The sequence below is a fragment of the Coturnix japonica genome, chromosome 8, assembly GCF_054131305.1.
Source record: "Coturnix japonica strain WE chromosome 8, WE-NBRP24, whole genome shotgun sequence".
NCBI classification, from domain to species: Eukaryota; Metazoa; Chordata; class Aves; order Galliformes; family Phasianidae; genus Coturnix; species Coturnix japonica.
The window spans coordinates 26,875,472-26,889,062 of NC_140670.1; the positions used below are offsets into that span (position 1 = coordinate 26,875,472).

Below are 13,591 nucleotides of genomic sequence, written 5' to 3' on the forward strand. Positions count from 1 at the left end.
AAATAAACTAATAAACTTAGTTGGTATTGTTGCCATGTTCCTTTCTTAGCCTTTAATATTACATAAAGTGCACTCAAAATAGGGATTGTAGTTGTCCCTTAGGTATGGAAGAAAAGTAGCATTCCTGAAGATAACAGGGCATGGGCCTCCTTCTCAAAGCATGTATGTAAGAAAAGTCTGGTTGGCCCAAGGCAGAATCTCCCATAAACCTGTTTTTTCATCTGTGGCAAACAACCCAATAGTAGAAGTCTTTGGAGTCAATAGCTGTGCTGTAGCACACTTCTGCTTTTACTTTGGAAAAGTAATGCTGGTGGCTGGTGTGGACTTAAAGCCAACCTGTAATGTCATATAAATATTTCTATCTAACATCTGTTCTAGTTACTGAGTTAGTCCAAAAACATCCATTAGATATTTTGGGAACAATTCCTTTGGATCTTGCCCTCCTTCATGGAATTTGAGAATTCTGTATCTTTCTAATTAATTGCTGATATGTGAGAGCATTTTTCTAAGTAAGGCTCCTCAGTGCCTTACTTAGAAAAGATCTATAGGAAGATTTCTCAGGAAATACCAGCATAAGCTAAAATGCAACTCAGAATGTGTATTGCAAGAATAGCATTCAAAGCAAGTCTTAATTCCTCACCAATGATGACTATGACTTATGTTATGACCACCTTCACTGTGGTATTGTGGAAGATGTCTTGGCAGCCTTTTGGCTGGCATGCTTTGACTCCTGTAGACTCTGTCAGTGTTTACATCCCATGGTCTTTTGTTCAAAGGCCAGTGTAGGCTGTTCTCTAACAGAGAAGTAGCACTGCTCAGGAACAACTCTAAGTTCTGAATTAAGATCACATGGATCAAATGAAGGAACAGTTAAAAATTGTATTTTGTTTTGCTGGTCTTAATAGACTGTCAATCTACTGATCATCCATATTCCATCCATATCCCTATGGTTTATTCAAACTTCTTATGTTATGCAATTTCTTTATCTTAGTCTTTTTTTTTTTTTCCTTTTCTCCTGAGGCTCAGTAGTCTGTGCCTAGCGAAACTTTGCTAAATGTGCTATTCTGCAGCTTTCTTTTTTCTTTTTTTTTTTGTTAATCAAGTTGGTTGGACCCTGGAATATTTACGATACTGCAGTGTACAGGAGATGACTGCCTCCTGTATAAACACTGTATGGGTGAGATACTGAGTGCATGTGGACCTGGTATGTCCTACTGAACGCTAACTCATTATTTGAATTAGATACAGTATTTTTTTTACCTGGGATAAACTGTCCATGAACAGTGAACCAGTCAGTGAAGCCAACAAGCTGGAATTCATTCTGTGACTCTATATGCCTTGCTTTGAAGTTATAGATTTAGTAGGATCATTTTCAATCAATATTTAAGTAAGTCGTTCTTTACTTATCTCGATCAACAATGCCATCTATTTTGATACATGGTTAATGAAGATTGGAAAATCTTGTTTGCATCCCTTTAGAAGTACTCAAAGTACTCTTCCACTGAGATTTGATTTTAGCACATGTGCCCAAGGGGATGATGTACACAAATTGTCCCATTTCTCTGGGCTGATTTGTTTATGACTGTGAAGTTTCTCAGGACTTAAGTTATGTTGTCACTAAGATGAAGCGTTCTCTCTTGCGCATATGCCAAATGAAATTCATATAGTTTGAGTGTACGGTAAATTGCATTTTAGTTCTGTGAGCTATTCCTTAAGAAAACAGTATAAATCCCTTTCTGTTTAGATTTTTAATAGCTGCAGTATGAATTAGAGTCATGTAATTAAAGTTTTTCTGCTTGAAGTAATCTGGTTGAAATTCATTCTTGTGTCATTTTCATGGCTGGGTTTATTCTTCAGTGAAGTGCTCTCCTTATCATCGCTTTTGCTTTAGCTTAAATATTGTTTTCTGGGACCAGTATCTGTTATTGAGCTGTTTAAGATAGCATCAGCTGTACATGAAGATTTAAATCAGATTGTTCAGTTCTATGCAGCACAGGAATACACAGTTCAGATGTTATCTTTTTTGTAATCCATTATCTGCTCTCTCCTTTCTCCCAATTTTTACAGGAAGACATCTACATGTACGGAGGCAAAATTGAAACAAATAATGGCAATGTTACTGACGAACTGTGGATTTTCAACATCCACAGTCAAACATGGAGTATTAGAACTCCTGCTGTACTTGTACATGGCCAGCAGTATGCTGTGGAAGGTCACTCAGCACACATCGTGGAGCTGGACAGCAGAGATGTGGTTATGATTATCATTTTTGGATATTCTTCGATATACGGTTATACGAGCATTGTACAAGAATACTATATCAGTAAGTTGCTTTCAAGTTACTTTTATCATTCATTGATGAAAAAAAAATTCTTTAGGGCCACTTCCTCTTTTCACAGAGGAAAATATATATATTTGTCAATGTAATGTCATCGTTTTCTCCTGAAGACAATGCTGATTCTTAGGAGCATTTGTATGTGTTTTGGCTATTTGTTAAAGGCTGAAACAAGAAATTCCAACCAGTAGTTATTATTCTGATGAAACTTACGTTTTTTAACCTTTTAACCACAGACTTAATGTTTCTACTTCATAGTGTTGGAAAATCCAAAGGGCAAAACAGAATACAGTAAAGAGTAACAATAACAAGAATGTAGTTAATTTTGAAGAATCTCTAATTGATGTTGTAATATCATCATGCTGATTTTTGAAATGTAGTAACTTTGTTTATCATTATAAGCTCGTCTCAGGAGCATGTGCTTGCTCCTTCAGGAACAAATAAAAACATTTTTGGATAATGTATAAATTTCCAATTGGAATAAATTTCCAGCATTGGAAAAAAAAACATTTTTAGATATTCCAACACGTCTGTCTGTGATTCCCCTGCCTCAATGGGAGGCTTTTTTGATGGTGATTTTAAATGTTACAGTTAAATAAACGAAGACGTTTTGTCTTGCATGTGATACTTCTAAGATGTTTTTATAGTAGAATGATCTTAAAAATAAACCTTCTGATTTTCTTTAGAAATATTTATGTACCCGCTAATTCAAACAATGTTTGAATTATTGCTTTCTGTAGAACTGATTTGAGTTCCTTACAGTTATTGTAAGCGATCACAGAATGCATTCAAAACTTCAAAGCAGTGTTTTTATGTTAAGACATAATGAATGTCTTTTAAATAGTTTCATTTACTCATTTGCAGGTATGCATACTGGTATAGAAACTATGCATACACATTTGTGAGGTGGGGAAATCGCTTCACAATGTAGAGGACTCTTACGCTTTCTGGCCATTACCTGTGTGTTGTAGCGATGTTGAGCGAAGCTGAAGAGAATGGGAACAAGAGGAAGAGTGCAATGATGTACTTATTCCACAGTGGAAATGTTTGATTAAACTGAACAAAGTTACCAAAAGTTTCTACTCTCAGAATTATGTTTTGCAACAATACTTCAAGGGTTAGCAAGTGTTGAAGGCCAACTTTTTCCAGTTTACCTCACTGAATTTCCATCTCCCTTTTCCTGCCTATAATGTGAAATGATTTCTGTGTCAAGTTTTCCTGAATTCTTTGTCTGCTGCAGCATTTTATCTACAGTTTTGCTATTATAGGGTCAATTTTAGCCATGAAATTTTAGATATTTTTTTTTGGATTAAGAATGACTAGTTTTTGGGGAATTTAGCAGGTCATCATCAAAAAGCATGGGAGGAAATAGAACTACTGATATGAGCCGAATTGAACTGGAAAGAAAATTTCTAACAATAAAGGGCTCCTGATTCTGTGGAAAGAAGTATCAAATTTCCTTTCTCTTTCCTTAAAAAAAAATAAATATTGGGTGAATATTTCAGATTGTACAGTTTTATTCTAAATGTTATTGGCTATTGCTTTTAATTCAAATGAAGGTTATTTACCAGGCACATGCAAGATGACTTCTAGAAGAAAGAAGTATTGTACTAATCTTTCCCTCTGGTTCGTATTAATTGAAACTGCAAGTGATCCAGACTTTTTAGCAAACTTTAATGATCTTGACATATGGAATTGTGATGCTAAAGCCATCTTTAGTTACTATGACCCTGATTTCCATTGGATTTGAGTGCAAAAAGACCTAAAAAGTTTGCTGTTTGCAGACTCCCTAGATTTTCTCATAGGCCTGTGGTTCTGTTAACAAAGCAGATTAATTGAAGGTGTGCATAGTCTCAAATTTCTCTCGTGTTTGTCAGATTAGTAAATAAAGTAATTTTTATCAAAATCAACAAAATCTGAGAAAAATCAGATATGGCTTGCAGCCAGAATTTCACCATGTGAAAGCAGAAGAATCTTTTTCTACTCCAAGGGTATGATAGTTACAGTAATAATAAAAACTTTCTGTTGTCCTTTCTTGCTATGATTGGAGTTATGACTTCTGAGGAAACAATAAATCTTGGTATGGGAATTACGTGGTTGATTTTACTAACTTGAACCATAAAGCTTTTCTAGGTTACTCCCCAGGGAAATTTATTTCCTTTTAGGATGGCAATACCTCATAAACCTTTTGAGAATCTCAATGTGAGTCTCAAGGTGAATATAATAATGGCTTTTTGTTTTAGCTAAAGTTTATAAAAGCTCCATATACATTAAGAAACTTCTGAATAAATCTTCTATGATGTTATTTTCTTCTTTAGGAGATAGAGATTTGTTTGGATCAGCAACATATCACTTCAGTTTTTAGGCTGAAATTTGTTATGACTTTGGAAGTAGGTCTTAGGTTGCTTTTGATTTAAAGATGTTTCTTTGAAGTAGAGTTAAAAGAAATGGCCCTGTGATGTAATGTATACTTTCTCTTTGTCATAAGTTATGAGCTTCATAATTGCAAGAAAAAAAATCTTATTGTCACTGCATTTAAACAAAGATGGGTATCTGAGGTGCTTCCTAAGAAAACCTAAGAAAGTGTTGATGAATATGATTTAGCTGGGAAGTATTGGTAATGGTTGGACTAGATGATCTTCAAGGTCTTTTCCAACCTTGATAATTCTGTGATTCTGTGAAATCTGTTCCATTTACTTGACCTGTAGAGGCTTTACAGTGTCTAGAACAGGTCAGGCCAATGTGTCTACCTTTCCTTTTGTTTCCTCTATCTTTTTCTAAAATGTTTAGAAAAACATTTTGGTTATTTCCAAATGCTATTTTAATCATTTGACCGACACAATGATTATTACTTAATTTTGAAGTTTTTTTTTTTTCTTAATGTGACCTACCTAATTAGTAATAAATAAATTGAAAATTGATAGAACAAAATTTTTTTTGTAATTCACTGGATTTTCATTGACAGAGTGATTCTATGGTATGTCATTAACTTGCTCTGAGGAAAAATCTGAAATGAATCTTAAACATCACAATCCATGCTTTGTTTTGAAAACAATATATTTTATAATTTCTTCTATTGCATGTGTAGATAAATATTAAGTATCTTGGAAAACATCTGGAGAATTAATTCAGGGCTTATAATTTCAGTGACTGGATATAATATAAATGACAGCCTATCTTTGTCATTGTTTGGTTTATGTTTGGTTATGTTGTTTTCTGGGTAATACATTCTCTAATGTAAGCAGCTCATCTCCCTTCCTGGAATTATCTTTAAATTGATGATACCAACCCTATTTTTTTTACCAGACTGATTAACACAACCTCATTTGTTCCCCTCTTGTTCTAGTAGTTCATCTCTCTAACTTTTTCACAAGGAGTTCATCTTTCTTGAATGTGGATGATTAGAAAAATCTGTGGGATATTCTAGATGTGTTTCCACCTTTACCTGGCTAAATAACCTCAGTTTCACCCGATAAATGACATTCATATTACAACCATGAGAAAGCCATTAATGGCTGATAGACTTTCTCTGATGAAGCATTCTTCTTAGTTATTATCAACTGATGAGCTTCCATTTTATGGAAGGTTATGTTACTAATCCCAGTGCTCTCGATATCTTTAAATTACTGTTGAATTTGGTATTTTTTTTTCTGGTAGCTGAGATCATCCAGTTCATCTTGCATGTTATTCTGCTTCTTTTGTGAATTGGCAATGTCTGAATGCATGTGATTATCGTATCTTAAGTTTGTGAGCATCCCAAAATGCACCCATTTTCATCCTTAAGAAGTCTGGTTAGTAATTCTGACACCTCTCCGCATATTTTTCTTTCACTTGAAAAGTCTTTTGGAAACAGTTGTAGAAAACTGGACATAAGTATTTGGTTCTGACCAGAATATTGAAGCATATAAGCATATCTATTTAAGGAACTATTGGATGGAGTTGCCTGAAAACCAGCCTTTAGGGAAACAGGAATGGAAGTGAATTGAGCTGACAGCTCTTTAAGGACACCTTTCTGAGAGAGGAAAAGCTCTCCATCCCCATAAGAGATCAAGTGGAGGAGGCAAGAAATCAGCATGACTGAGCAAGTACCTTCTGGTCAAACTGAAGGAAAAAATGGAAATTTATAGGTAGTGGAAGCAGAGATGTGTGACCTGGGAAGAATACAGGGTTGCTGTTTAGACACGTAAAGATGAAACCATGAAAGGCAAGGTGCAGGTAAAACTTGGCAAAGGATGTGAAAAGTAAGGGCTTCTACAGGTACACTGGTCACTTTGCTTTGGTGTTCACTGACATTCAGCTTCCCCATGTCTCTCCTGTTCATGAGAACGTCTAGGCAGGGGTTGGATTTTGTTATGGATTTGAAGACTTCACTGTTTGGTGGATAAGGAATTGTTTTGATCTTTGCAGCCAGTGTGGTGATCAACAACTCTGTGTCCAGGGGGAAGCTGGTCACAAGTGGTGCCTTCTGAGGATCTGTCTTGGGACTTTAACAACTTTATCAGTGACATAGACAGTGGGACTGAGTGTACCCTCAGCAAGTTTATTTATGACACTAAGCTGAGAGGTGCAGTCAGTGCAATAGAAGGAAGGAATGTTAACCAAAGGGACAAGGACTTGAAAAGTGGGAACCTAATGAAATTCAACAAAGCTTGAGTGCAAGGTATTGCATTTTGGGTCAGGGCAACACCAGATGTGTACAGACTGTGGGGAAAGTCTTGGGGGTACTGGTGCATGAGAAGCTTGATGCAGCAGTGTGCTCTTGCAGTCTGGAATGCCAATGGTGTCCTCAGATGCATGAAAAGAATGTTGGCTAGCAGGGTGAGGAAGGGGATTGTTCCCCTCTACTCTGCCCTTGTGAGGCCCCATCTGGAGTATGGCATCCAGGCCTGGGACCCGAAGCACAAGAAAGAAGCAGAGCTGCTGAAGAAAGTCTGGTTTTTAACTATAAATTGCATCAGAATAGTAAGAGTAGTAATCTTGTGAGTTCTGGGCTGATTTGGCTTTTTAAGCCCTTGAGGCTGCAGAATTGATTGGTCAATCAAGTATTTATACTGATAGAATGGTAGCAAGAGTGGGATGCCTTTTAGTATGAGAAGAGTTATTGAAAATGCATTTAATGATTGGATTTATGTGTTTAAAGAAAAAGAAAATGAAGATTCCTATTAGTAAGTTGAGCAATGCCTTGAAATTCAGACAGAATTGTTTCAGAAAATACTTTTTGCACTGAATGATTCGATATTAAGATGGCAAAGCATCACAGAAGACATCAACAATGAATGTCTTCTCAGTTTTTGAAGTCAAAGTTCAAATGGTTCAGCTAAATCTTAGAGGAAAAACAGAAAGGAATACTCCTTTTGATTTACTTTGGAAAGATGCTTCTGAACCTCTTAAAATTTTGTTATAGCATATTTTTTGTTTTTTATAAACAAGATAGAACAGCAATTCATATTTCTACACAAATCCTGGAGAGCTGTACAATATGCAATTTTGCTGCAAAAATATCCTAGTTGTCACATGAACCAGTCAGATATAAACACAAAATGTTATATTATACAAGTAAACTTTCATGATAGTATTGACTATGTAATGTAGTAGTAGTTTTTTCACCCTGAAAGTCATATATGGTGATATTATGGACTGATTAGTATTTAAATGGAAAAATCAGGATGGGGTTGGTGATAAGAAGGCACATCAGCAGGCTGACTTTTCACTGGTCCCCATATGTAAGTTGTATCAAATAAATCTGTTAGCAAGGTAATATGTATGTAAAATACAGTATTACTGGTACAATTCTAATGATTGTGTTCGGAGTTGCAGTTCTTAATAGCTTGATAAAATCCAAGATGGAGATTGGAGTAAAATACAACTTACATTGCAGTAGATATCAATAATGTAAAAAAAGTGTATATTATAAAAAATATCGTTAGTGTGCACACATGAAAAATTGGCATAAGTCTTCCAGTTCAATCCATACTTTCTCATTTGTTATAAGCACTTAGGAATAAAAGTGCTGTCTTGCATTGCACAGAATTCGATTTTGTTACTGAAAAAAATGTAACTTGTTTATAGATGCAGTGCCTGGAAACTCTTTAGTGAAAGTGGAATAGTGGCAGTAATAGCAGAAAGTAATGAGTCTTTTCACAGCATAGTCAAATCAGGAGGAAAAAGAGGTAATCTTAAAATCCTTATACAGTATCAGATGATCGAAAACTGAAATAGAGTATAACTTTGAGATGAGGTGTATGGTGGTGTGTGCTAGTTTTGTATAAATATCTTTATAAAAGTAACCAATGTAGGCTAAGAATTAGGAAGAGACTATTCCTCATGTGAAGTCCTTGTCCGCGCTTTCAATTTTGCTTGCATAATCTTCAAGAAACTGTAAGTGAATTATTTTTTCTCATTTCCCATTCTGCAGAACTGGCATCCTCGTTATCACAGCCTCTTTTGAATAAGGTGGCTTTTACACAAAATACTCATCTTTTGGCTTGTTCTTTGTGTGGCTTCTATCATCATCTGGAAAGACTAGGGGGAAAAATGCATATTTTAGGGCTACAGGCAACAAGTTACTCAGTTACCTTCAACTTTTTTCAGTGCTGCAGCAAATATTTTCCAGTTGCTTTTTTCATCTTGTAACAGCTATTGTGAGTGGGTTTATTTGATATCCCTTTGTATTTACTAATGATGTCATGTTAAAAGGTGGATTTAAGTGCCAGTTTAAAGAGCTGCTTTCAAATTATTATTTGTGAGTCTTCAGTGACTGAATAGATATGTTTGTAGTTACATTACTAATAAACGTTAGTTGAAAACTGATTTTAGCTCAGTAGTTTTACAGTTCAGTAGTGTGTAGTCTCTGTATGTGTACATACCTACAGCTACTTTAGTTTACGCACTTCTGTGAGCCCACAGCAGTTCAGTTTCAGGCTTTTACAGATGGTTTCCCCTCAGGTGTTCATAATACAGCTTATTAGGTGCTTAATTTTCACTAGCCGTCTCTGGTGGGACTAAGTTAAGGCTGCGAGTAACTAAATTCCACTGTTTTGTATTTTCCAAAAGGTCCAGGATTTTTGTTTTCTGGTTTTCTTTCTTTGTGCTGAATGTCTAGTGTTGCACATTAGTATTAGTAAGCCTTAAACCTGTGTCTTCTGTACATATATTCCAGGGTCAAATTCTTGGCTTGTACCAGAAACAAAAGGAGCAATTGTACAAGGTGGATATGGCCATACTAGTGTCTATGATGAACTGACAAAATCTATTTATGTCCATGGTGGATACAAAGCATTACCTGGCAATAAATATGGATTGGTGGATGATCTTTACAAATATGAAGTTAATACTAGAACATGGTAAGTTGGGTTTGTAATTGAGCAAAGTAAATTATTTGATACTGTGTAAGAAAAGCATAAAAGAAGCTTCTAGTAATGTCACACAAGAGACTGTGTCCTTTGCATGTGGCAAGACACGTTCTCTGCAACAAAACTGAAGAATTATGAGGAGGATTGGGCTTTAACCAGTGGATTAATGGTGCTGCACACTGAAAGAAAGGAGGAAAGTCTACGTGTGTATTAAAGGTTCTCCTATTCGTACATAACCACCATGCAGAGATAGCACTTGTGTTGCATCCACATGATATGACTATACTGCTGTGGCACATTCATGCACAAGTTATGTAAATAAGTATAGAAATTTGAGAACTGTTATTTGAAGGTTAAATTATCTGAAGGAAAATGTTCTGGTTGTTGAATAGGCTTCGTAGTGATTTTTGTTCTTGGTGTTTCTATTTTTGTCAGTTCCTTGTTCATCAAGTCTATTTTAACTTCTGAATGCTCCTTATGTGTTTTATATGTAAACTGACCTTAAATGCTTTTGTTTCTTTTTTCTTCTTAAAGATGATGTGAGACAAAGATCTATTTCTTGAAACATTTTCATCTTGCAGTTTAATGTTTGCCTTGAGCACTAGTGGCTTAACTTAAAGCATGCAAGACTTGCTCTCAGATCAGCCTGTTGGAAATGATGTGGGTATGGTTTTGCTGAGGCTCTTTATTTTGAATGCTACTTGCTCACAGCAGTTAGCAGCACTGTACAGTTTTTTTTGTTCCCTTTAATATATTTTTAAATTGCTAAAATTTTAAAGCTCTCTTACTTGTTCTCGGATCAAAGTGATATTGTATCCTTTGAAAATCTATTCAACAATATAATAATATAAAATTATTATTCATTATTACTGCCGTAACTATTAATGAATGCTTCCGTGCTTATATTAATGTCGTATTCTTGGCAGCTTGTAAAGTGCATAAGTCAAATTTGTTTCATGAAGATTTCATACTATGGGAGTGAAAACTGGCAGAGGGGATGGGTCAAAGACACTACCTCGCAGTAATGGTTAATTGGTTAATGTATCAGTGAGCTTATAAACTATTCAGAATACTCAGTGAGGCAATTGAGCTTGAATGCATCACTGGAAGAGTGGTGTATAAGGCAGAGGTGGTGTCACAGCTGGTTCTCATACCCTTGTGCCTGTTTATTTTCCCACACATGTATTTGCTTGTGCTCACTGCTTCTGTTTCTCTCTTATCCATCTCCTCTTTCTCGGTCCCATCTGGCTGAGGTTCACATGCTATTCTATGTCTTGGCGTGCAAAGCCAATCAACTGTTTTATTCAAAGGCTCATGAGTTTTCATTTTCTGCGTATCACTTAGGAATAAGCTTTGTATTTCTTAAAATATGAGGGGGTAGTAAGTTGTTTCCTAGGGTGAACATTATTTCTGATGTGCGATCAGTGTTTGCAGTGCTTCCATTGCTTTGCATTACTTGCATGATGCTGCAGTTGGTAGTGGGGACTTAAGTGATGGCCTGATACCCTGGAACTACCTGCTTCCTGCTGGGTGTTTCAGTTACCATATAACATCACGCTGCTGTCTACAACATCTAGCATCGATATAGTTAACTGGGACTACTGTTTGCAACCGCTGCTTGCAGATACATGTATATGTGTGTAGATTATGAATTCAGTGTGAAGTGTGCTGAGGTGCCTTATTTGCATAGGGTTGAAATGTTTTGGAGAGTTCTGATGATTGCTCTCATCACTGATGCTGATGAATAGTGAAAATCATGGCCAAATTAACAAATCTGTATTTGTATTACACTTCTGCTTCTGTTGATTCTTGGGGGAAAAAGCAACTGTTGTGTGAAAGGGTGAAATTGAGCAAGCAATATTAAAAAGGTCGAGGAGAGAGATCGCCACAACAAATCTACGTGGGGGCTGGAGCGCCATGGTTCAAGTAGGCAACTAGGTTACCCTAATAATAATTGCTGGGATTGTTAATGCAGCCCCAGTGGAGAGCAGAATCCTTGGTTTTCTCCAAGGCAGTGCATGGCTGTTTACGTTTTCAGTGACCAAGAAAGGCATTTGTAGACAGCTGCAAGGCTGGATAATGGCATATGGCAAGTAATGCAAACTGGGAGATTGGAGTTGAGAAACACCATAAAGAAAAAGACTTGCGAAGAAATCTCTGGTCAGAATGGTTAAGAACAGCATGTGTTGGGTGTTATCATACTTTCAGCTCTTAGTGGAAATATTTTCTCCATTACTAGTAGAAAGTAACAGTGAAAAATACCTTATTCGTTTTTCTTGTCATTTCTGATTTTTGTACTTTCGTAACTGTACAGTTGACAGGTAAACAGAGGCTAAGCCAGATTTTTTGTACAAAAGATTATTGTGATAGAAGGATAAAGGGAAAATGCTCACCAATGCTGAAGGTTTACAGTAAACTCCACAAAGGAGTGATCTCCAGAGAAAGAGATCCTGCCTTAGTGGTAGTCAGCCCTTACTTGAGAACTGGGAGAGGTAGAGTCAAGCTCCACCACTTCTGGTAGCACAGCTGAATTACCCTCACCTATGCTCCCCCAGCTGACTCATTGCTTGCTTCAGGTGGTTAATCAGAGGTTCACGCTGTCATCAACAGTTTCCCATACCATAACTGATGAGTTGAAACCAGATATTGTTTTTTTTGAGTATGCCTTCCCAGTATATCTACCTGTATGTTCTTTATCAAACTTATATTGAGAAAGATGCATCCATGTGGTACAATATGTTTAAAGTACGTTATTCAGAAATAAGAAGAACAAAAAATCCACTTAAAAAAAATAAATTAACTAAAAATTTTTTCCGAGAACACAAAAACCAACAAAAAATCCCCAGCAAAGAACAACAAAATTGATGTTTTGGTAATTAATTCAAATCATTATGTCAAAGTAATGAGTCATACCTTAGACTCTCCCAGTCCTTGTAATACTGTAAAAATTATTGAAAAAATATTACCATTGTGATCCAAGGCAGACAATACTGTTCAGTGAGAAGGAATTTCGTTACAGGAAATGAATGACAAAACAGGTTAATTGTATGGGTACACAACAGTATAGGTTGGAGTGGAATTTTAAACTTCAGACTTGTCCATTTAAAAGTTATGTAAACAAAAGTTCTCTATAGGAATATACATACTATTTTGCTCTGGTTGTCAAAGCAGCTTTTCACAAATGTGTCTACAGCTGTTCTACTTAAATAATTCATGATGGCACAATTGACAATTTTTTACTCTTTCCTTTGCTAAAATTTATTGGCTGTGCTTGAAACACTTTTGAAATCTCTCTAAATTTGTAGTACTTATAGGCTGGGGTACTTCTGGACCTACGTTGTTCCCCAGCGCAAGGCAGGCCATTTGCACAGGTCAAAACAGTTGGAGGGAGAGGAAATGATGAATCGTTTTCCATGTGCTTGAATTTTTGTGTGCTGAAATTCTGTGTTTGAGTCTGGCAAAGTGAATATATGGACAAAGTGGTGTGAGTGTTTTCCATCTGAACTGGAATGACTTCTACCATTTCTTTTCCAGGTTTGAGTGTTGAGAAAAGAATGTTTGCCTGCTTCTAATACTTGGGATGATCTGAATATTCTTTTAGCCTTACCAAGCATTCTTTATTACACTTACTGAAGAAAAAATTATCATGGCTGGGGAAATATAAGATTATAAATGAATTAAAAAAATGGATTTTTAATCAGTTGTAAAATTTATCATATCGTTAATAATTTCTGGAGACTGTAAAACATACTTTTTTTCCAGAAAAGCCATTTGACTGACTGATTTAAAATATGGTGTATTTTTTTCAGTGTGTATTTGTTACAACATGAACAAAGCCATAGTCTTAAAAAACAATGAAAGTTACCTGTTTACTGGGTAATACCTTCAGTGTTTTCACGGTGTT

The 13,591-nt window shown here is 35.9% G+C and overlaps 1 protein-coding gene across 9 annotated transcripts in view; it reads left to right on the forward strand.

Moving 5' to 3' along the window:
• The window catches only part of ATRNL1 (attractin like 1), a 402,227-nt gene that overhangs the window by 58,410 nt on the left and 330,226 nt on the right, over window positions 1-13,591 (forward strand). For all 9 annotated transcript variants that reach the window (XR_014948932.1, XR_014948933.1, XR_004307738.2 and 6 more), the window contains exons 8-9: window positions 2,068-2,323; window positions 9,495-9,678. Coding sequence is in view for 6 of the 9 variants with exons in the window: in XM_032445435.2 (XP_032301326.1) it covers window positions 2,068-2,323; window positions 9,495-9,678 (440 nt within the window). In the remaining 3 variants the exon portion in view is untranslated. The remainder of the gene's footprint in view (window positions 1-2,067; window positions 2,324-9,494; window positions 9,679-13,591) is intronic.